The sequence below is a fragment of the Aotus nancymaae genome, unplaced genomic scaffold (assembly GCF_030222135.1).
Source record: "Aotus nancymaae isolate 86718 unplaced genomic scaffold, 86718_ANA_hifiasm-v0.15.2.pri h1tg000016l, whole genome shotgun sequence".
NCBI classification, from domain to species: domain Eukaryota; kingdom Metazoa; phylum Chordata; class Mammalia; order Primates; family Aotidae; genus Aotus; species Aotus nancymaae.
Window position 1 is genome coordinate 75,489,584 of NW_026988428.1, and position 24,275 is coordinate 75,513,858.

At 36.9% G+C, this 24,275-nt stretch overlaps 1 protein-coding gene across 5 annotated transcripts in view; it reads right to left on the reverse strand.

Moving 5' to 3' along the window:
• The window catches only part of LRP6 (LDL receptor related protein 6), a 153,011-nt gene that overhangs the window by 57,669 nt on the left and 71,067 nt on the right, over window positions 1–24,275 (reverse strand). For 4 of the 5 annotated variants that reach the window (XM_064377678.1, XM_064377675.1, XM_064377677.1 and 1 more), the window contains 4 exons: window positions 15,418–15,614; window positions 11,724–11,855; window positions 8,798–9,194; window positions 7,597–7,768 (listed from right to left, as the gene is read on the reverse strand). In XM_064377678.1, coding sequence (XP_064233748.1) covers window positions 7,597–7,768; window positions 8,798–9,194; window positions 11,724–11,855; window positions 15,418–15,614 — 898 coding nt within the window. Of the gene's footprint in view, window positions 1–7,596; window positions 7,769–8,797; window positions 9,195–11,723; window positions 11,856–11,954; window positions 11,989–15,417; window positions 15,615–24,275 lie in introns of those variants that run through there. The other variant, XM_064377679.1, reaches the window with a different exon arrangement.

The window sequence follows — 24,275 nt, forward strand, 5'->3', positions numbered from 1 at the left end:
CTTCACACACACACAAAAAAACACAGTCTGTGATGAAAAAAATACAAACTACTTTTTTCTTCTTGTCACATTTGCAAGTATACATATATGACACTAGCCGAGAGGTTAAGAGGAGCGACAAAGACCTGATTCTTTCATTTCTTTTAGGCTCTTTCAAAAAGGAAGCATTAAGACCATAGGTATATTATTAGAGAACCCACTTCTGCCATCTCCTTAGCCCTCCCACTTAAGATGGGCTGCATTCTACATCAAACATGTACTAACAATGGTTAAAACTGGGTAGTTCAAGGTCGTCTTTACTCTGCTTTCCATACTCTGACATTTTTCATAATTCTTAAAAAATGAAGAGAAAAAGCTAAGGAGCAAGTCTAAGGACACGGGAATAATGATGATGATGACAATTACTATTATTAATAAATGCTGTTATCATTTTTGTTGTTAATATGATATAGAAAGGAATTATAAGGATCCTCTGAAGAGATTAAGGGATAACCAGCTTAAACAAAATCTGACAGTGAGACTTTGCATCTAAACACACAGATAATGTATTTTCCTTCGCAAAAAGTCCAATAACTACTTTCTGAAATGTTTCCTTCAATTACTTTTGTAGAAGAGGTGACACTATTAGAAAACAGGCTTCTCTGCTAAATATTTCTCATGTACCAGCCAAACAATCTTCTTCTATTGGGCACAAATACCATAGTGAAACAAGAATATGTTGCTCTGTCTTAAGAAATCATTATGCCATTTCTCATATTGCTGTAAAAGTTTTGGACAGGTTACTAGGTCTATAAATACAGCTTTAAGCATCTTATGTTTAAAATAACACAAATCCTGACAAAAGCTTATTTGTATATTCTGAACCCAGGACAAATGAACCATTTAGGCAATTCCAAAAGATTACACTTACGTTTTAAAAACTGCACCAATGTTAATTAAATCTGGCAACTCTTAAAGGTGTGCTTCACTGTATTACCTCAGAGTGGTTTAATTAGTTAAACTGAAATTAGGCTTCTGTCACTTTTAAAATCTAACTCCAAATCTGAACCAGAGTCTCCAGTGGTTTCAGCTGCTTTGACCACACTGTGGTATTGGTTTAACACTCTGAGGCATTCCGAAATATTCTAAACCACAGTAAGAATATAGGCTACAACAGGAAATAGATGTGGGTTAACCATAACATTATCTGCACAAAGAAGAGGTAATGGCAAATCTTCTACAGACATTACATCCCGTTTTTGAGTCGTTTTCATCAGCTCATTAAATGTCAAGACAGGATTACCCATGCAATCCTGGAATGCAGCCAGTCTACTACCAAAATTGCTGCTATGCAACTTCGCTTGATAAGACAAGTTCAAGGAATAGATGACAGGAGGACAACCAAGCATCCACCATAAAATGAGCTAGAATGGAAAAGCTATAAAGTTCTGGAAGAGAAATTCAAATTATGCCCAAAATGAACCACTCCTCTTCTAAAGTTCCAGCCAATATCCAAAACAAACAGCTAATTAAAAGCTTATACATAAGAGAGACAGATATGACTAAGGGTTGGGAAGTATATTTTTTTCTTTGATAACTTCATAGAGCATAAAATATAATTTTACATAAATGGCATTTTAAAACATAGAATATTTATCCATGAAAATAACATTTCAACCATGCCAAATCTCACTAAGGTGGCAAGTACAGAGAAATGCTTTGGACTCAGTAGGTGAAGTAAAGGGACACCATGCACCTGTTTGAGGGAGCAGAAGGGGCAGTTCTACTGCTATATTCAAAGCCTTTCAACCTATTTCAAGATACATTATGTCTGAGTACATATAAGTGATTTTTAAATATGAAAAGAAAAAGTATCATAGCTACTCTGGGTAGTTTTATATTTTTGGCAAGGAGTCATGCACTGAATATTAAACATTTGCAATTGCTATGCTCTTTTTCTGTTAGACCTAAGAATTACTACTGTGACCAAAGCTTTCTAAAACCTGAATCACTATAGGAAACGAAAAAATTGAGAATGGATTTCCAGATGAAGGCATCATGATGATGAATGTCAACATCTTGGTCAATACTCAACTGCTTCATAAGACACTTCTGAAAGCTTCATTATCCTGAGGCCCCAAAAACCAAATAGGGAAAAAGATTAACATGTTAACAAAGGAAAACTGCCCTCTTTGCTCTCAATCTTTTTAAGCACAGTTAAAGTAAATTCTTTTTTTTTTTTTTGAGACACGGTCTTGCTCTGTTGCCCAAGCTAGAGTTCAGTGGCATGATCTCAGCTCACTGCAAACTCTGCCTCCCAGACTCAAGTGATACTCCCACCTCAGTCTCCAGAGTAGCTGGGACTACAGTTGCAAACCACCATGCCTGGCTAATTTTTGCACTTTTTGTAGAGATGGGGTTTCGCCATGTTGCCCAAGCTGGTCTCAAACTTCTGGGCTCAAGTGATCTTCCCATTTCAGCCTCCCAAGTAGCTGGGACTCCAGGAGTACACTACCAGAAGCAGCTAATTTTTATTTTCTGTAGAGACAGGGTCTTACTATATTTATCCAGGCTGGTTTCAAACTCCTAGACTCAAGGGATCCTCCCAACTCAACCTCCCAACTTGCCGAGATTACAAGTGTGGGCCATTGTGCCCAGTAATCAACTGGCAATTTTCAAATAGGAGTTCACAAATTTATTGTTATGCAATGCACCCCAAACAGACACAACATAACAGGACAGCACCATGTTTATGACTCAATGAATATAAGTCCAAAATCCAGGTGCTCTGTTGAGCTGAGGAATCTAATGATGGAGTTTCTCAATATCATTCTTCTGTGATCATACGTTACGAAGATTTGAAGAGAAATATATATCCACACACACACAATACATATTGTGTGGTAAAGTAGCAGATAATGGGCAAAGATTCAGGTATTTGAATTAATTATTTTGAATACTTCTCAAACTGAAAGTATAATCAATTTTTTTTTTTTTAAAGCAGAGTCTCACTTTGTTGTCCATGCTGGACTACAGTGGCCCAATCTCGGCTCACTGAAACCTCTGCCTCCTGGGTAAGTAATTCTCCTGCCTCAGCCTCCTGAATAGCTGGATTACAGGCATGTGCCACCATGTCCAGCTAATTTTTGTATTTTTACTAGAGACAGGGTTTCACCATATTGGCCAGGCTGGTCTTGAATTCCTGGCCTCAAGTGATCTGCCTGCCTCAGCCTCCCAAAGTGCTAGATTACAGGCGTGAGCCACCGTGCCCAGCTCAAACTGAAGGTATAATCAATTTTTTAAAAACACAGTGTAATAAATTGGCAAAGATTCAAAAGGAAGTACTTGTTGATACTTGTCATATTATCAGAAGAGCCTTATCTCAACAATATATATTATTATAATTTCATAAGGAGGAATTAATCTTACCAACAGTAAAAAAAAAAAAAAAAGTATCAACAGGTTCCTATGTTTTTTTTAACAGTACACAGACTAAGATGCCAGACAAAGAAATTCCTTTAAAAAAGTTTGAATACTTGGGAAACAAATTTCCTTATTAGAGTATTGATGAAATAAAGGAAGTTATCATAGGAAAATGTAGCCCTGCAATTTCAGGCTTAGAATATGAAACACAGCATTCACCAAATGCCAAGTTTTCAGCACACATCATACAAAACAATATCTTCTTTATTCAAAATTTCTTGGTACTAAAGTTTTTAATCTGTTTCTGTTTCCCAACAAAGTTGTGCCAGGTAAAATCAGATTTGTACAAAACTAGCTATGAACATTGTATCCTCCTAAAGTAGGGAAGCTTACTCTAAGACTTAGAGCAAATACACAAGCTCTTAAAGTAAACAAGGAAAATCTCTTTTTACCTATACTATCAGGTGTTGCTGCACTGTCAGCAAAAACTCAGAAATGAAAGTGGGGAAGAGAAACCAAAATAAAAAGTATATAATGAAAAAATAAGTCAGGCACGGTGGCTCATGCCTATAATCCCAACATTCTGGGAGGCCGAGGCGGGTGGATCATTTGAAGTCAGGAGTTCTAGACCAGCCTGGCCAACATGGTAAAACTCCGTCTCTAAACTAAAACTAAAAAACGAAAACTACAAAAATTAGCCAGGCATGGTAAGCACACTTGTAATCCCAGCTACTAGGGAGGCTGAGGCTGGAGAATCACTTGACCCTGGGGTAGAGGGTTGTGGTGAGCCAAGATCATGCCACCGCACTCCAGCCTGGGAGACAGAGTGAGACCCTGTCTCAAAAAAAAAAAAAAAAAGAAGAAGAAGAAGAAAAGAAAAAGAAAAAAACTGTGAGAAAAATTTAGCTATGACAATACTATTGTTTTCATTGCCAATCAAAAGCAACCTCAAGAAAATATAAGCTAACAGTACATTCTTAATTTTATACCATCGCAAAAAAAATGCTTTAAATCTATAAATTATCAATGATATATCTTTGCTGTTAGTAAGAAGTACTACAGGCCCTCAGTGCAACAAATGTTTTCAGCAGTAAAACCTGACTTAAAAAAAAGAAGGAATGCTGTTAAGGCACAATGTTGTTCTGCCTACTGCAGGGTCATATAAAATAGAAATAAAGGCTTTTGATCTTTTCCCTATCAAAAACATGAAAATCCTTCTTTCTGCTAATGCATTAATCCTTATTATGGGAAGGCTCGAGAACAATATAGTAAAAACCGGGTGGTGGCAGAAGTATAGTGCAGACAAGTAAACTACGTTTGTCCACAAAAGGTGATGAAATCATTTCAGCATAATGAAGAAGAGACATAAGCAAGTACTAGCAAGCACCTTTTAAATAACACCTACAGATAAGTGGCCACTATCACCTGACAAGTAGGGAAAACAGACATACCCTCACATATATGTCATTCTATTAAAGCAGGAGCCAAATACCACAACCATCTTTTAAAAAATGTGACATCATTAGCAATGCCCTATGCTCAGTCCCTCCTTCCACAGCTTATTATAAAGTTTAGGTTAAATCTATTCATTCTTTCTACAACTCTGTACAATTAGAAAAAAAAAATCACATCTAATACCAAGAATTCCCCATTTCTTCTCCCTGGTTTCCTTAATGTAGCCAGCATCTGGCACATCACCACTTACAAAAGAGGAAGTAAGAAGCTGGTCTAAAAAATTTCCACCAGCTCCCAGGGAAAAGCAGCTTTCATTCTTGGGCATGACAAAAGCTAGGAAGTTTTCTAAGGAAAATGGGCCTAGAAGGGAAAATGTCACCCAGACTAGAGTTAGATCAGTATCTGGGATCAGCTGCTGCTAACAAAAGGCTAGCAAATACACTTCTTGAAAAAAGAGGAATTTTAAAAATTATGTATCTTTCTAAAAGTTCTCAAGTTCAGTATTACCAAGTTAGGGAGATGAAAAGCTGGTGGTAGCAGTTGCTCCTATAATCACTAACGGTCTCAGGATGGGAAAACCCAACAGTTTTTCTACCCCAGTTATGCAAGACTAATTTAGATGAAGAGCTGCACTCTTTCTTTAGTTGCCAAGTATCAGATTTTACATCAACATAAGAAGGGAATAAATAACTATCTGCTCTATTTCCTAGATGTGCTTATGTAAATAAAATGACAAAAGCACTCATGTCCTAATAGTGAAACCTCATCAGAATCTCCAAGGGAAATTACAAAGGGAGGTCTTCATGTGTACAGAAGTAAATTTGCCCCAAACATCAATCTGTAAAAAGGGGACAAAGAATAAACAGCAGTTAGATTCCAGCAAACCTAGAAGGAGAAAGATGGATCTAAAAATCAGATTTATGGCTGACAGAGCCTTTGCTGATTAAAAGAAAGAATGAACGAACGAACGTTCATGTGTGTGTGTGTGTGTGTGTGTGTGTGTGTGTGTGTGTGTGTATGCATAGCTCAAGAAAATGTAACAAAGAGGTTAGAAGAAATTCTAATTTCAAGATCTACTGCACTCACTGCAAACTATGAAAATAAATCCTATTTAGTCAATGTTTTATATATATATATGTAATATATAAAAGGGTATTAATTTTTATTCTTAAAGACGGTCACTCAGAACCTCCATAAATTCTAATGTCTTTATCTGAATCCCTTCTGCAACTGTCTGTGATTTTGAATAAATTTCCATATCTAAAGTATTTTACCTGAAGTGGGGAAAATAAGATTTGAAATCTTCTCAATAAGAAACAAATGATTTTATTTTCAGACTAATCAGTCAGTTATAGCAGGCTAAGATGGCCAAAACCAAACATGGAATTTTAAAAACCCTATGTGATAATAAATCAAGTGCATTCCTTTATGTAAATTCTCTTGCTACAGATATTCTTCTAAAACATACGGGTTTTAAGCTGTTTTCCTAAGCATATTCATACCTATGTACTCCTGTATGGTTCATAATCCACAGATGTGAACTAGATGGGATGAGGTAGGCAATCCATACGCAAGCAGACCAAAATGAAGCTATAAGCCTGTCTGAAACGTGAACTCATAACCTTTGTCTCATTAGCACTGCACTCCAACTGTTAAAAGACTCAAACATCAACTTGGATTTGAAAAGAGTGGGAGGCAGTGAAATACTAACAGGGAGAAAATTTATGGAGTCTATGCAAAATTTTCTATTAATGAAAACCAGCTGCAACAACAACAGATGCTGTTTTCAGTATTTGAGGCTGGTGGAACACTAATGGGTTTCTTCTATTCCAAGTTTCCATTTTGGAAGCAAGGCTCTTTAAATCATTAATCCCCTCAGAGTCCTGGGCACTCTACAGAATTACCTTTCTAAAACAACTGTTCTAGAGTCTAAATTTTCTGTCCATTAGATGTATACAATGTCTCTCTGAAGAGCCATTTAAAGCCATCCTTATATGAGAAGTTTCCCCCAAAGGAAAATTGAGATCCTAATTCTGTTTTATCTATGTTATCCATAGATCTGTAGCAAAGTCTAATTCAAAGTTGTTAATTTTAAACTTAACACCAATATCAGGGATATATGCCACTAACAAAACATTGTGATAAAATACTCATCACTGATTATTTTCGCCATAATTTTTTGATTGCCACAAAATTAATTTCCACCATTTGGTAAATACTTTTTCCCAAGCTTTGGTTAATTAGTCTTATTCCCACACAGCCCATAAATCAATTTTAAAATTGTTTGCATGTAACCATCATAATATTTAATATATTCTACCATCTGCCCCAACACCAGTAACTGCAACAAGATACATACACATATGGGCTTTGTTTTCCTAACTTAGGACAGCCAATTCTTCCAGTATAGATCTTACATAATTTTGGTTTGTAGAAATTTCCCCTAGGAAATTCAGGCAGTGGCTTTACCCAAAATGAGGAAAATCATTTACATAAACTTTAAGACTAGAAACTGATCAACAACTGTTTCTCATACATACATCTCTCTCTATCCTAGGATTATGTGGAAGAGAATATATTATCCCTAAAATCATGACGGTTGAGTAAAATTTCTGTAAAAGGTACCTTTGACACCCCAGACAACTGTTAAGAAGTAAGCATATCTGTACTCAAATTATTATACTATTGATGCAAAACCCATTAAAAAGTGGCTTCAAAATGAAAAAGCAAAAAACAAACCTCAATTTTGTCTGTTTTGGCATCTCCCCAGTATATTTTGCCTTCATCATAATCCAAGGCTAAACCATTTGGCCAACCAAGAGAAGTGTTAACCAATACTACACGGTCAGAACCATCCAGAGCTGCTCGCTCAATTTTCGGAATTTCTCCCCAGTCAGTCCAATACATGTACCTATAGAAGTATACAAAAAATGAGCTAAAAATAGATAATAAAATATAACTTTCAGATATTCTAAAGGTGAGATCCACTCCTCCTATTACACTGGTATCAGCAGTTAATGCCATAGAAAGGAAAAAAAAATATGAAGAGTGTGTTTAAGACATTTATCACAGCAGTATATAAGATTGTAGGAAATTTTCAAATCAAACAGCGTGTTCTAGAGCCAATCCTGAAAATGCCTCCCAATAATGAGATTCCAGTTTTACTTTTTTTCTGTTTTTCTTTAAACATTTTGTGCCCTTTTCCATGAACTTTCTCTCTTCCTTCACGGCTTGTCACCTCTGGCACAAAAGGCTTATCCCAGCAATATGAGTCAGATGGCAAACTGAATTATAAAAATAACCATTTCTTCCTGCAGTGCTAAGTGATTCTTATGGCTCCTGGATGTTTAAGTGGCTCTAAGACACTGATATATACTGAGGTGTAATTTGTCACTATGCTCGTCCTCAGAATATCGCAGTAACGATAAAATTGTTGAGTATGTAAGAAGTTGTACTTCCCTAGACTATATAGTCAGGGTGGCATGGCAAAACGAAACAAACAAACAACAACAACAACGAACTAGGAGTAAAGCTGCATGGCCTGACAAAGTTTTGGAATTCAAGTCATTCACATATTTAGGGAAACATAAAGTAAGCTATATTCTTACTAGAAAATACTTAAAATGGAATTGAAGCTTTCAGGGGAAGGGAAAGAGTTCTGAAAACAATTTCTTTCCACATTTTTCATGAAAATGATGCAATCTGAGCAAAATCTGCAGACAACACCCAAAGTCAGCAAACATGGACTTAATTTAGAAAGAAAAAATACCTAAAACATCCGAGGCAAAAACCTAGCAATTTTTTTAAACTTGAGATTGTATTCTAATCACCTGTTTATTAGAAACCAATATATATGTCATGTTATTTTAGTCAGTGTTTTTAGGAACCTGTGAAAAACTGAAATAATCACACAGAATTTACTATCAGTAGAGCTTCTTACCCAACCATGGGATCTAACACAATAGCCCGGGGTTCTTCTAAGTCCTCTGAAATCAAGATCTTCCTCATGGTCCCATTGAGTCTTGTCACTTCTATTCGATCAGTGCCAGTGTCTGTCCAATAAAGATTTCGTGCAATCCAGTCCACAGCAACACCATCAGGATGGGCAATTTGGGCAGTGACCACAAACTGACTGCCAGATCCATCTAAGAATGAACGGCGTATGGCCCTCACTTCATCATCAGTCCAGTAGATGTAGCCTTCCACAGGATCGTAATCTATGGCAATGGCATGACGGATGTCTTCTAACTGCAGAACAATGTCTGTAAAATCTGGTGTATCCAAAGAAATGCGTCTCAAGTCTGTTCTTCGAGCTAAAAGCAGTAATTCAGTGGCACCTAGAACAACAAAGCGAACTGAAAAACACTTTGAAACCCAGAGATAAAATTTACCCACTCTAAAGAATCAACTGAAAAATAAATATAAAATATATATTAATTATATAAGTTAACATAAAAGGATATGAGCTCTCTTTAGAGTGGAAATGGAAGGTAATACAGTGAAATAGGGAGAGTCTACTCTGAGGGCAAGCTGTTTAACAACTGAGTCTTCAAGTTGTGTCACACTCTATGGTTCCAATGATTCTACAGCTTCTGGAATTAATCCAGCTATTTAAAAGTACAATGAATAATGACTATGTAATGACTAAGTAGCTGAGTACTAAAGGAGAAAGAGATGTAGGATACAGAGTCTTTGTTCAAGAAGCATTTTTTTAAAAAAGATACAGAAATCTGGGACAAGAATCTTTGTGGTTGATAGGAATGTTCTAAAATTGGATTGTGGTGATAACTGCATTAAGTCTGTAAATTTACTTTAAAAAAGCACTGAATTTTACACTTAAAAAAATGGATGGATTTTATATGGTATGTAAGTTACATCTCAATAAAGCTGTCTTAACAAAGAGAAATACAAGGCAATACCTCACAAAATTGAGGACAAAGCAAGCTATGGAGAAGTAAACAGCAGCAATGGAGGGAAGAAACTAGATAAACGTAACACAGTGGTTAACAGTAAGAGTTGTAGATCCAATATAATCTGATTCAAGTGGCTACACAAACTTTGGGAAAATATCTAATCCCTCTAGGCTTAGTTTTCTCATCTATACCTCAAAAGGTTGCTGTAAGGATTAAAGGAGATAAATACATAACTCAGGAAGGTACTGAACATGTAAGCACTCAAGAAACATTAATACTTACTAATAGTATTAAAACAATAAAGCACTGAATTTTAAATTAGGTTTATTTATGAAATGTTTTAAGCCCAAGCCCCAAATATTAAACCACGTAACTGAAAATGAGGGTATTGAGCTCAATCTTTTTTCATTTTAAATATTCAAGTAAACCACCAGCAAAAAATTATCTAACTATAAGAAGCTGTTATAATAAAAGACAGTAAGCAAACTGACAGCTGAAAGAGCAAGAAAAGATTCCCAGCTAAACGAATGAGTCCAAAACAAAATATTGGTATATAAGCTTCAAGTGTCAATCTAGAATTACAAGTTAAAAAACTGAGAAAAGGAGTGAAGCCTTTCAATATCGGCTTTTTCACTCTAGAGCTAATTATAAACGAATTCCAACTTGGAGAAAATACAGCCCAAATGCGATAGCAGGAACCAAGCAGGAATAACTTTGCACAATTCACTGCCCCAGCTAACAACCAAAAGGCGCCAGCCCAGAACTTCACAAAGAAGTCATAGAGCTGTTAATTTGAGCAAGGTGATCAAAACAGAACAGTTAAACTTAAGGCTATTACATGTCAAATGCACATATGAAATTCAAAACTGGTTAAACATGTACACTTGCACTGCTGTGAGGGAGTAGATAGACCATTATTGCTAAAATAAATCCTCTGTTTTAAAGTCAGGCTACATTTTTAAAGAAAAAAGCAACATTACAAAAACCTTTTGTTTTCAACTGAAACCAAATTGTTGTCTGCCATGGAAACCATTTGACAGGAGTCAGCCAGCTTCACCTTTTACTATGAGGATAATTTATCAATGCCAAGTCATAACAGATATCCTGTACACAGACTCGATTCCATCTCTCTGACTCCCTGGCCCCCTTGCCAGGGACTCTAACACACTCCAAAGTACAGGCTTCTGCTTTTCAGGTTAGATAAAGAAGCCATGGTTAAATATAACAATTTTCTTACCAGGTCTTGCTGGTTGCTAGAAAACAAGATGGTGATCCATAGGGGTGAGAATGAATAACATTCTCATTAAGAAGAAAAACAGAAGAACTGGTGTTCTTCCAAACCAGAAGTCCCTTGAAATGTCCTAAATCAGTATACTTTCTCTAACATGCCCTCTCTCTATAGGGAATTAAGAGTAAGGAGAAGAGGCAAAGTGTGTTTCTTCAGTATAAAAAGACGTTGTTTAAAACAGTACAGTATGTATTTTTTTCCTTCTTCTCAAAGCATCTCTGTTGCTAAAAAGCAATTTAAAATATCCTTAAATCATGTTATAAAATGTATCTCATATTCTTTGTACCTAAAAGTTTAATAAACATATTTCCTTTCACAAATGTTCTTTATTTATAAATGCTACCTGTTAAAAATATATTCTTTATGAGAAGTAATACTCATTTCCATAGTTATCAACTGTGGTATCGATGACTATGAGATTTGATAGAAAAGATAGAGCATGTAATTTTTTTCAAAAATGTTACTTACAACACTAAAATAATGTATAAGATAGCATTCAAATGATGTCATAGAACAAAACACTCCTATAACCATGTGTGAAGATTGTGAGATTAAGTGACTGGTCTCCCAAAGCACTATAACCTAGAGAGTCAATTATAGAAAAAACAAATCATGAGGAATTCCAATAGTTCTAAAACTTTTCATTTTAGATAATATCTTCTTACCATCTTTGCAAGTTTTTCCATTCTCCAGGAGTTTGACCCCAGTGGGGCAAGCACACTGATAAAAAGGCTTGACTGGAGACATCAAACACAAATGGGAACAACCACCATTGTCAATTGCACATGGATTTGTAGCTGTCAAATATAAATCACACTGATTAATACCAATGATTACTAAGTACACAAAGGTTAACAACCACAACATGAACAACTGTGATAAGCCAAAATTATTACCAAATGTCATTCAGGTGCTTAACTACCAAACCATCTGCAAGGAAAGGAAATAATCAGTGTAAATTTACTAAGTATTTTGTATCCCAAGAAGAATATAAAAGAAGTAAAGCAGGAGATCCCTGCCCTAAAAGAGGTTATAATTTAGTCCATTAAACAAAATTAACAACAACAAAAAAAGAAAAACTAAAACAAATACAAATCAAAAAAAGTGCTATTTTACACATTATAGACAACAAGTATAGAGTCAAATGGGAAAAAAAAAACCCTGAGGTTTAAAGAATTGAAGAACTTTGTGGAGGATATAGCACAGGAGCCTTTAAGGATAGGAAGGATAGGTAAGAGGACATTTCAAGTGTGGTAAAACTATCTGAATAAAACCTTGGGGGCTATAAACGAGTTAAGATAATAAGATCAACAGTATAACTGCAGGTTAAGGTTTCTATTGACTAATAGAAACCAAAGCTGAATGAGAACAAAGAATGGGAACAGACTGAGGTGAAGGACATCCAGAGTCAAGAAAAGTAATTATGTTAACAAGTCATGCTTTGGGAAGGTTAACATAGAAGGGATAAGCAGAAAAGTGGGGAAATAAAAAGCAGAGAAAACTAATTAGCAAACTTTAGAAATTATGAAAAGGGACCTGTCCAAACAATACTCATAGAAAAAAAATCAACATAAGATGGAGACCAATGGAACATGAAAGATAAAAGTGGCCGGGCGCGGTGGCTCAAGCCTGTAATCCCAGCACTTTGGGAGGCCGAGACGGGTGGATCACGAGGTCAAGAGATCGAGACCGTTCTGGTCAACATGGTGAAACCCCGTCTCTACTAATACAAAAAATTAGCTGGGCATGGTGGCGCGTGCCTGTAATCCCAGCTACTCAGGAAGCTGAGGCAGGAGAATTGCCTGAACCCAGGAGGCGGAGGTTGCGGTGAGCCGTGATCGCGCCACTGCATTCCAGCCTGGGTAAGGAGCGAAACTCCGCCTCAAAAAAAAAAAAAAAAAAAAAAAGAAAGAAAGATAAAAGTAATCAATATGAAAGACAACTGTAAATTCTCAAATTAGTAAAACATAAAGGACCAACAGTGTCATTTAAAAAGAAAAACAGGAGGCCAGGCACGGTGGCTTGTGACTATAATCCCAGCACTTTGGGAGGGTGAGGTGGATGGGTAACTTGAGTCCAGGAGCTTGAGACCAGCCTGAGCAACATGGCGAGATCCTGCTTCTATAAAAAGTACAAAATTAGGCCAGGTGCAGTGGCTCATGCCTATTTGGGAGGCCAAGGTGGGCAGATCACCTGAGGTCAGGATATCAACACCAGCCTGACCAACATGGAGAAATCTCGCCTCTACTAAAAATACAAAAAATTAGACAGGCATGGTGGCATATGCCTGTAATCCCAGCTACTCAGGAGGCTGAGGCAGGAGAATTGCCTGAACCCAGGAGGCGGAGGTTGCAGTGAGCCGAGATCGCACCATTGCACTCCAGCCTGGGTAACAAGAGTGAAACTCCATCTCAAAAAAAAAAAAAGAAAACTAAAATTAGCCAGGTATGGTGGTGGCAGCATAAGCCTACAGTCCCAGCTACTTGGGAGGCTGAGGTGGGAAGATCGTTTGAGCCTGGAAGTTTGAGGCTGCAGTTAGCCGTGATCTCATCAACACACAACAGAGCAAGACTCCATCTCAAAAAAACAAACAAAAAACAGGGAAAATTCTCTTTTGAGGGCTATGAAGAATAAAAAAATTCATACGAGAGACTGAACGTTTTCTTTTGTACAGAACAGTAACACATACATTTAAAAACATTTTTATGGGCTCACGATCATCAGATTCCAACATAACACTTTCAATATTTGATTATCTCCACCTAAATGAAAAGAGCTAATATAAAGCAACACATGGTACAAACACTCTTTATTTTTGGCTATGGAATAAAATCTGAAATACACTCAGACACATGCCAGACATTTATTTACACACAAGTGCCAAACCCTTAACATTCTCATATTCCTTTTAAACCTAATTCCAGTCCTCTCTTACAAGCTGTCAGCAGTCACAGTCCAAGTCATTGTAAAGGCTGACCAAAAATAGAACCAAAACTAAGGAAAACAAGGTGGGAGGGCTACACAGAAAAGTTTAAGCACGTGTTTTATTTAGCAAGCTGAGGTACTTATATTCAAATAAATTCTAGATTAACAGAGTTTTCATTTAAAAAGAAGAGGGTTTTCTTTTCCCTGAGACAGAATTTCATTCTTGTTGCCCAGGCTCAAGTGCAATGGCATGATCTTGGCTCACTGCAACCTTTGCCTCCTGGGTTCAAACAATTCTCCAGCCTCAGCCTCCCAAGTAGCTGGGATTACAAGCATGTGCCACCACACCCAGCTAATATTTTTGGTATTTAATAAAGACGAAGTTGCACCATGTTGGGCAGGCTGGTCTAAAACTCCTGACCTCGGCCGGGCGCGGTGGCTCACGCCTGTAATCCCAGCACTTTGGGAGGCCGAGGCGGGTGGATCACGAGGTCAAGAGATCGAGACCATCCTGGTCAACATGGTGAAACCCCGTCTCTACTAATACAAAAAATTAGCTGGGCATGGTGGCGCGTGCCTGTAATCCCAGCTACTCAGGAGGCTGAGGCAGGAGAATTGCCTGAACCCAGGAGGCGGAGGTTGCAGTGAGCCGAGATCGCGCCATTGCACTCCAGCCTGGGTAACAAGAGCGAAACTCCGTCTCAAAAAAAAAAAAAAAAACTCCTGACCTCAAGTGATCCACCAGCCTCAGCCTCCCAAAGTGCTGAGATTACAGGTGTGAGCCACTGCGCCTGGCCCAAGAGTTTGTTTTTTAAACACAGTCACATGAACACACTCAACCACATACTGAAAGAAATAATAGAAATAAGAAATTCATTTGTGTATAAGCCCAACATATAAGCTATCTCAATTTTTAAATTATCTTTCCCCTCTCCACCTTTGTAACTGCTGACCCAAAAAAACTGCTGAGGGGGTCTGCAGTGAGAGGCTACAAATGGTCTAGGCCATTGTCTAATCTGAATTATATTTTTACATTTTCCTTTTATTATTGAGACAGAGTCTCACTCTGTTGCCAAGGTTGGAGTGCAGTGGCACAATGTCGAGTCACTGCAATCTCCACTTCCTGGGTTCAAGTGATTCTCCTGCCTTAGCCTCCCCTCCCAAGTAGCTGGGACTACAGGTACATACCACCACACCCTGCTAACTTTTTTAGTAGAGTTAGGGTTTTGCCATGTTGGCCAGGCTTGCCTCAAACTCCTGACCTCATGTGATCCGCCTGCTTTGGCCTCCCAAAGTGCTGGGATTTTAACTCTTTTTTGTTCCCACCAACTACCTTTGGATATGCCCTCCCTCCTCCTGATCCTCACTAAAGCCAGACATCAGAGTCCTATAAAGCTGTTCCAAATTGCAATTTAAAAATCAAGGATCACTTACCATTTGGCTGCCTCTGTTGGCTGAAGACATGTATATCCATGGGAGAGAAGATGTTAGAATGGATTTCATGCAGACCCTCACCAGTATACTTGTTGCAAGCCAAAATGGAGTGTGTGTTCCAGTCAGTCCAGTACAATGTGTCCTCAAATAACGTCAAGGCAAAAGGATGTGGAAGGGAACCTTTAACCACTGCCTGCCTATTAACACAAAGAAAAATTCAAACTTATTTCTAAATTTTCTTCTTCTATCATAACGTCACCTCTCACTAAAATGATCTTAGTCCACATTAACACATACAAATCTTGAGTAACACATACCTTTAAGTCAAATACACCTATAAAAAATAATTCACATGATGAATTCATATGTGTTTTTTAAGGTGTCCAAAAACCCCAAACAAGTATCGAAATGGCCCCTAACTTGGCAGCAGGCTCAAGTTCAGTACAAGATACCCGGCAGAGAGACAGCACTGCTTTTTCATTGTCTGCACTGCTGTCAAATCCCACTCTTCAACTACCATCTCTGGACTCAAAGCTTCCATCCTTTCACTTAATTCATGTCATCAGACCGAGAAGGGTAAGTAATGAGAAAAATCACAGGGGTTACAGTTGGCACTGAAGTAGATTTATATCAGCAATAGGTTGTTTCTCGTCTTGATATGGAAGGAAACAAAGAATCTGAGCCCGTTTTGTCCATCACTTCTTATGGTTTTGATAACTGAGAATGAAACATAAACATGAGGCCAAAATGGCATGCAGGTAGCACTCTCCCTGCAAACCCCAGTATAGCTCCAGCAAATAATCATCTTAGCTGGCTTTTCACTATATTCAGGCAGCCAAAAAGAAGTCCTGCCACTGGCAGAATATGTTCAGGAGATAAAGCACAATCAACATTTTCACAAGCAATACATACTGTTTAAACGCAAAAGTAGACAGTCTGGTTAGTACCTAAGGCACAGAACTTTGTAGAGTATCAGAGAGTTACAGAATAAGCAAATGCTCTGGAATAATGAACAAATCATGATTTGAGTCAAATTTAATATTCAAGAAAATACATGCTTTGATCTTTTCATAAATCCAAGTTTTCCAATAGCCCACCCAGGAGGCAGAGATGGGCAGAGGAGGAGGAAGGGAAAGAAAAATGAAGGGAAAGGGGAAAGGAAAACATAAGCTACTGAAGAGAAATTAAAAGTATCATATGTCTTAAGGAAGATGATTCAATTTTCAGGCCCTTGAAGTTAACTGATGATTTCTATTCTCTAACAGACTACCAGTATATTAAATCAAAAGCAATTAAGATCATTTTTATGTGCAAGCAGAATTAGCATCTGTGATTGCCCATGGAACGGTCTTAGTCTAAAGGATTATAAATTCAGGCAAGATACCTGCACTGCCAACCCATATCACTAGTTTTCTCATTTTCCTTAATCCTCTCTTCCCTGAGTAAAAAGACTACTATTCTCTCTCATTTCCCAGAGAGAACTGCCACAATGCCTACTCCTGAAGTTCTTTCTTCCCCTTTTTAAATGGACAGTTTTATTAAGTTTACTAAAGAGACTATATTCTTTACAGGGTGACAGCACAGTTCACATTCACTTTTAAACAGACCTGTATGTTTCGCACTAAAGTCTTCTAAAATTAATGGTAAGACACAGAAAGAGAACTGAGGAAGCTGCCAAAAAAGTCTAGTAACACAAATGAAAAATAAAGAGTAGTTAAAACTAAGTTACTTGGCACTTCAACTATCTTAAAAAACTGCTTTGAAAAACTCGAGGGGAAAAAAGCCTTAAAACAGGTCTTAGTATATCATTAAATGAAAAGTTAAAATTCACTCTACTGAACTAAATAGGAAAATAAACATATAGAAAAGGTAAAATTCCCAAAAGCTATATTCATTTTATATATTAATTGAAGACATAAAATTAGAAATCAGAGATGAGCTTAAATCCCCACTTGAGACTTACTACTGAAACAATTCTGCAAGTTTTATTTCTTCATCTGTTAATGGAAGGTCATAATTCATTCTCACTGAGTCACTGTGAAGATTAAATAACATATGCAAAAGCCATTTGGCACTATGCTTGGTACTTAACACTTTCATTAATGATTCCTCAATTTTAAGACAGGCAATATTTCAACATTTCTGATATAAGGGTAACATTTTGCAATGTGAACATTGCATGTGGTCGTTTTTAAAATCAGTAAGTTCTTCAAATCAATGGTTTATTAAGATCAGTAAATACTATACTAACTTTTTTTTTTGAGACCGAGTCTTGCTCTTGTCTCCCTGGCTGGAATGCAGCGGCACAATTCTGGCTCACTATAACTTCCGCCTCCTGGTTCAAGGGATTCTCCTGTCTCAGCCTTAGCTGAGATTATAGGCGTGTGTCACCACACCCAGGTATTTTGTATTTTCAGTAGAGATGGGGTTTTACCATGTTGGCCAGGCTAGTCTTGAACTCTGACCTCAGGTGATCTGCCTGCCTTGGCCTCCCAAAGTGCTGGGATTTCAGGTGTGAGTCACCGCACCTGGCCCTAACATTAAATTTAAATGTCACTTTATTTTCACAGCCTTTCTTAATTTCCTCCCACCACAAGCCAAGTTTCTGTATGTTCTCGTAATAGTTAGTAAACTGTTTTATAACTCTTTACCTATCCAACAACTCCATAACAGCCTTTTTTGAGAGTAGAACTCTAGCTTATTTATATACCGATGATCTCACACAATGGTATGTGCACAAATTAGATACACTTACTAAACACTCTGTAGATGCTTGATAAAATGTTTTTTTTTTTTTTTTTTTTTTTTTGAGACGGAGTCTCGCTCTTGTTACCCAGGCTGGAGTGCAATGGCGCGATCTCGGCTCACCGCAACCTCCGCCTCCTGGGTTCAGGCAATTCTCCTGCCTCAGCCTCCTGAGTAGCTGGGATTACAGGCACGCGCCACCGTGCCCAGCTAATTTTTTTGTATTAGTAGAGACGGGGTTTCACAATGTTGACCAGGATGGTCTCGATCTCTCGACCTCGTGATCCACCCGCCTCGGCCTCCCAAAGTGCTGGGATTACAGGCTTGAGCCACCGCGCCCGGCCAAAATGTTTTTAAGAAAATATGTAATTAACAGAGCTGAACAAAAGGCAGAACTAAGAACACTATCATGCAAGGGTGATATAATGATTTGTCCAACCAAGGAGTCGTTTCATGACTTGTTCTTCAAAATAGAGATAACCATACATAGTCTTCCACTTTCTTCTCTCTAGCTGAGATTACCAAGTAAGCCTACCTCCTGATCCCCTTCTGGAAATACAAGTTACTTCAAGGAGGAGTTGATCATGGCTGCTAAGAACCAAAATGGCAGGTAAGCTCCAAGCCCAGTTCCTCAATAGTAGGTCACAACAATAACAGGAACTAAAAAGTGAATCTCCACACTGGAAACCACAGGAAAGAAACCAAGACTCCCTGCAACCTCACTGATGTTTTCATATAGTGCTTGCAATCTCTGAACATCATCGCCTGCCTATGTCTGTCACATTCTGCAACTTACTGATAAAGCTCACCCCTGCCAATACCTCCTAAGTACCTCTTGGTAGCTCTTTTAGATTCTTTGAACTTTGCAAGGTGGTTCTTTTAAACTCTGCACCAACTGGACTTATCCTTATAAAACACCTGCATGCCCTCATTCACTTTTTGTTTCTGGACCTCCTCCCAGATAGTCATCTTCTGCCCCTCTCTCAGAACCGCCCACTTGTGTGAATAATAAATCTTTCTTTAATCAACCACATGACTGCTGTCACAACTTCTGACATCTGAACTTAACCTTGGAAGGAAGCTTCCCTTCACCACAGTGAGTTTGTAATAGTATCTAAGAAGATAATGTCAGCAGCGATGGCAAGGCTTTTGAAAAATCTCCACAAATCCTGCACATAAATACAGAAAACACCTTCATAATGAACCCCAAGCCCCAAAGACAACATTTACAACAAAGCTAGGTAAAACTCAGGATACAAATTGTACAGAAAACTTCCAACAGTCATTAAGATATGACTGATATTGGCACCTCTGCAGGATATGAGAAGGAAACAATAGGACATCTGCAGGACAGAACACACAAAACAGACAACACTGGGAAGCTCAGTAAACCAACCTGAGAACAGCAACCAGCTATGGGCTCTGGCCACTTCAAGAGTAAATGAGTACAATGAATTCACGGTCAGGCACTGAAAGATCTAGCACTATGCTTTAACCTATTGTGAACTCTCAAAATTGACCTTCCTGGGCTCCCTTCCAGACAAAGCCCCATAATGAAGAGAAATCACTGGGAGCAGACTGAAAAGTGTGCATGACTGGTATTGGAGAAACAATGGAAAAATAAGGTACAGAAAAAGCAGAAGGAAAGTGGGAGAGCAAGGAAATCCCAGAAAGCTAGCTGCCATAGACATGCACATAGACACGAGAGTTCTGTAAAACTTATGATGAACTCTGCCTGCTTTTGTATGTTCAAGCTAAACGGTTTCACCTGAAAGTAAGAAAACAAAGTACTAAGGTCAAATCCCATTCAAGTTATATTAAAAATAAGAAGAGGATAAAGTGAAGAGTAACATTCCTACAGACAATAAAAGTATACCAGGGCCAGTCGCGGTGGCTCATGCCTATAATCCCAGTACTTTGGGAGGCCGAGGAGAGCAGATCACGAGGTCAGAAATTCGAGACCAACCTGGCCAACATGGTAAAACCCTGTTTCTACAAAAGATACAAAAAATTAGCCGGATGAGGTGGCGTGCGCCTGTAGTCCCAGCTACTCGGAGGCTGAGGCAGGACAATCACTTGAACCAGGGAGGCAGAGGTTGCAGTAAGCCAAGATCATGCCATTCCACTCCAGCCTGGTTGACAAGGAGAGACTCTGTCTCAATTAAAAAAAAAAAAAAGTATGCCAGAAAGATATGGAACTAGAACAAATTAAATTGATAACATTTCAAAACAGCCAAAGTCTTTAAAATAAGATACTAGTCATAAATGAAGAACACAAATTAGAATCAGACACCTCAGAAGTGAGGTGATAGAACTTGATGAAAGAATGAGAAATAAAAAAAATACATCATTTCAGAAATGAAATCTAAGAAATAATATAAGAATGAATAAACATAATACATAAAGAAAAAGAAATAGTGAAAAGGAAGAAATATTACAGAATAAAAAAAGATTTTTTAAAAATAAAATATTTGAAGGACAAAGGTCAAGGGAGAGAAGGGAACTACACTGGAACAAGGAAATAACTCCAAATGGCAACTTGAACCCTCAGGAAAAAATGAATACCAGAAACAACAAATATGTAGGTTAATACAAAAGACTTTATAAATAATATTTTCTTTTTCCTTTAACCTTTATAACAGATGTAAGATTGTATAAAGCAATACTTATAACCCTGTATTAGACATAATAGAAATGTAATATAAACGACAATAATAACACAAAAGATAAAAGAGAGAATAGAGATATACTTAGTTTATGTACTTTACATAATTAATGTTACCACAAAGTAGATTTTGACAAAAAGCATGTTGCAATTCCTAAAATAATTACCTTTAAAACCCCAAAAATATAGTTTAAAATTATCAACCAAGGAATCAAAATGACACACCAGAAAATATCTATTATCCAAAAGGACAAAGGAACAAAGATGACATAAGAAAATTTTAAAACAGAAAAGTCAGATATAAGCCTAACCATATCATTAATTATATTCAATGAGAATAAACCCACCAATCAAAAGGCAAAGGCTGTTAGATTGAGTAAAACAAAGATTATACTAAATGCTGTCTATAAAAAAACACACTTTACATTTAAAGACACAAATAGGCTGAAAAGAAAAGGTTACAGTAAACAGTAACCATAAGAGAGCTGGAACAGCTCTAGCAGACAAAATAGATTTTAAGTATAAAATGGCAATTAGAGATACAGAGGTAGGTTTTATGAGAAAGAGTCATCACAAAGATACAATTAGAATATTGATACCTAAAAACAGAGCACCGGAACAAATGAGGCAAAACCTGACAGAAACGAAGGGAAAAACAGACAGTTCAACAATATAGTTAGTTGGAGAGCTCAACACCCTATTCTTACTGAAGAACTAGATAGAAAATTATCAAGGATATAGAAAATTTGAACATTATTAACCAACTTAACCTACCATCTATAGAACATTCCATCTAACAACAGAATACACAATCTTTTCATGTACATGTGGAACTTTCTCCAGGACACCACATGCTAGGAGACGGAATTAATCTTAAAAGACTGAACACATACAAAACATACTACTATCCAACCATAATGAAATTCATCAAGAAATCAAAAGAAGAAAATTTGGGAAGTCAAATTATATTCTGAATTTTTGAAATTCTTTTTCAGTTTCTTCTAAATCGGCACTGGGTCAAGGAAGAAATCACAAGAAAAGTTTTTAAATATTTTGAGCTAAAAGAAAATGAAAATACAAGATACGAAACTGTATAGAATGCTAATGCCTATATTAGAGAGAGATCACAAATCAATTATTTAAGATTTAACCTTAAAAAATGGGAAGAAGAGCAAACTAAATCCAAAGCAAGCATAAGGAAGAAAATAAAAACATTAGGGTAAAAAAGAAAAAACAAAGGGCAATGAAACAGAAAACAGAAAAACAATAAAGGGGAAAAAACAATAAAACCAAAAGCTGGTTGTTCTTTGAAAAGATCCATAAAACTGACAACCCTTTAGTGCTAGACTGACCAAGAAAAAAAGATATACATTGTGAAACCTGTGAATAAAATGATTAATGAAAGAGAAACACTGCCTTACAGAAATTAAATAAAAGGATTATTAGGAGATACCATTAACAACTTTATGCCAACAAATTAGACAAATTTATGAAACAAAAATATTTCTGGGAAAAAAACCCAAACTACTAAAACTGACTCAAGAATAAACAGAAAATCTGAAGAGCTCTACAACAAATAAATAAATTGAACGTGTAATTTAGTATCTTCACAAAAAGAAATCCCCATGCCCAGATGGCTTCGATGGTGAATTCTACCCAATATTTGTAGGAAAAATTGTATCAATTGTTCACACACTCTTCCAGAAAATAAAGGAAAAAGAAATAACTCCCAACTCTTTCTATGAGGCTGACATTATGCTAATCTCAAAACCAAATAAACACAAGAAAAACAAACGATGGATCAATATCCTTCACTATTACAGACATAAAAATCCTCAACAGAGTATTGGTGAACCAAATCTAACATTTCAAAGAGGTATAAACCATGTCCAAGTAGAACTTACCCCAGAAATGCAAGATTGATTTAACAACTGAAAACCAATTAGTGAAATTCATCATGTTCACAAAATAAAGAATAAACCTGTATAATCATTTCCATAGATGCAGAAGCAGCACTGGACAAAATCCAGTAATTATTCATGGTAAAACCTGTCCATGAACTAGGTATAGAAAGGAACTTCCTCAACCTGATAAAATCCCTTTATTAAAAAAAACCTACAGGTAATATCATGCTCAAGACTATAATCTTTTTATAATAAAATAAAGCCAATTCAGAGAAAAGAAACATATAGCTTAACGAGTTACTATAGGGCAAACACTCTTGTAACCATGAATTCACCCAGATGACTTCAAAAGGCCCTTCATAAACCTTGTCCTAATCCCTCCCTCTCCACAGAAGTAACAATTATTCTGACTTTCTATTAGTCACTTTCTTGCCTTTACAGTTTTATTGCTTTTTGTAAGTATGCATCCATAGAAAAATAGTTTAGTCTTAAGCATAATTTTCATTTGCTATTTCCTTTAAAGTCTCTCTTTTAAAAAAAATTTAACTGGTACATAAATAACTACACATTATTTGTGGGGTACACAGTGATGCTGCAATACATATAAGGTACAGTGATCAGATCAGGATAATCAGCATATCCATAATCTCAAACATTTAACATTTCTGCATTGGAAACATTCAGCATCCTCTTTGAAATATATAATGTTTTATCTGTTAATTACAGGCATCCTACAGTGGTACAGAACACTCAAACTTTTTCTAACTGTAATTTTGTATTTTTTAGCAAATCTCTTGTTATCTCCTCCTTCCCCCTACTATTTCCAGCCTCTAGCATCCTCTACTCTTTACTTTTGTTAAGATCAACATTTAGCTTCCACATGAGTGAGAACATGCTTGGTTTAATTTTCTGTCCCTGGGCTTATTTCACTTAAGATAATATTCTCCAGGTCTATCCATATTACCGGGAATGACAGGATTTCATTCTTTTTATGGCTGAATAGTAGTCCATTGTGTATATATACCCACATTTTCTTTATCCATTCATATGTTGTTGGACACCTAGGCTGATCCCACAACTTGGCTATTGTGAATAGGGCTGCAATAAACATAGGGGTGCAAATGTCTTGACACACTGATTTCCTTTCTTTTGGATAAATGCCCAGTAGTGGGACTGCTGGAGCATATGGCAGTTCTATTTGCAGTTTTTTGAGGAAGTTTCATCTATTCTCCATAGTGGCTGTACTAGTTTATTCTCCCACCAAAAGTGTATGAGTTTCCTTTTCTGTGTGTTCTTGACAGTACTATTTTTTGTCTTTTTGGTAATAGCCATATCCTAACTGGGGTGAGATGATACTTCACGGTGAATTTAATTTGCATTTCCTGGATGATTTGTGATGTTGAGCATTTTTTCATATGTTTGTGGCCATTTATTTATATGCCTTCTTTCGACAATGTCTATTCAGATCATTTCCCCATTTTTAATTGAATCATTTGTTTTTTTTGCGGTTAAGCTGTTTGCTTTCCTTGTATATTCTGGATATT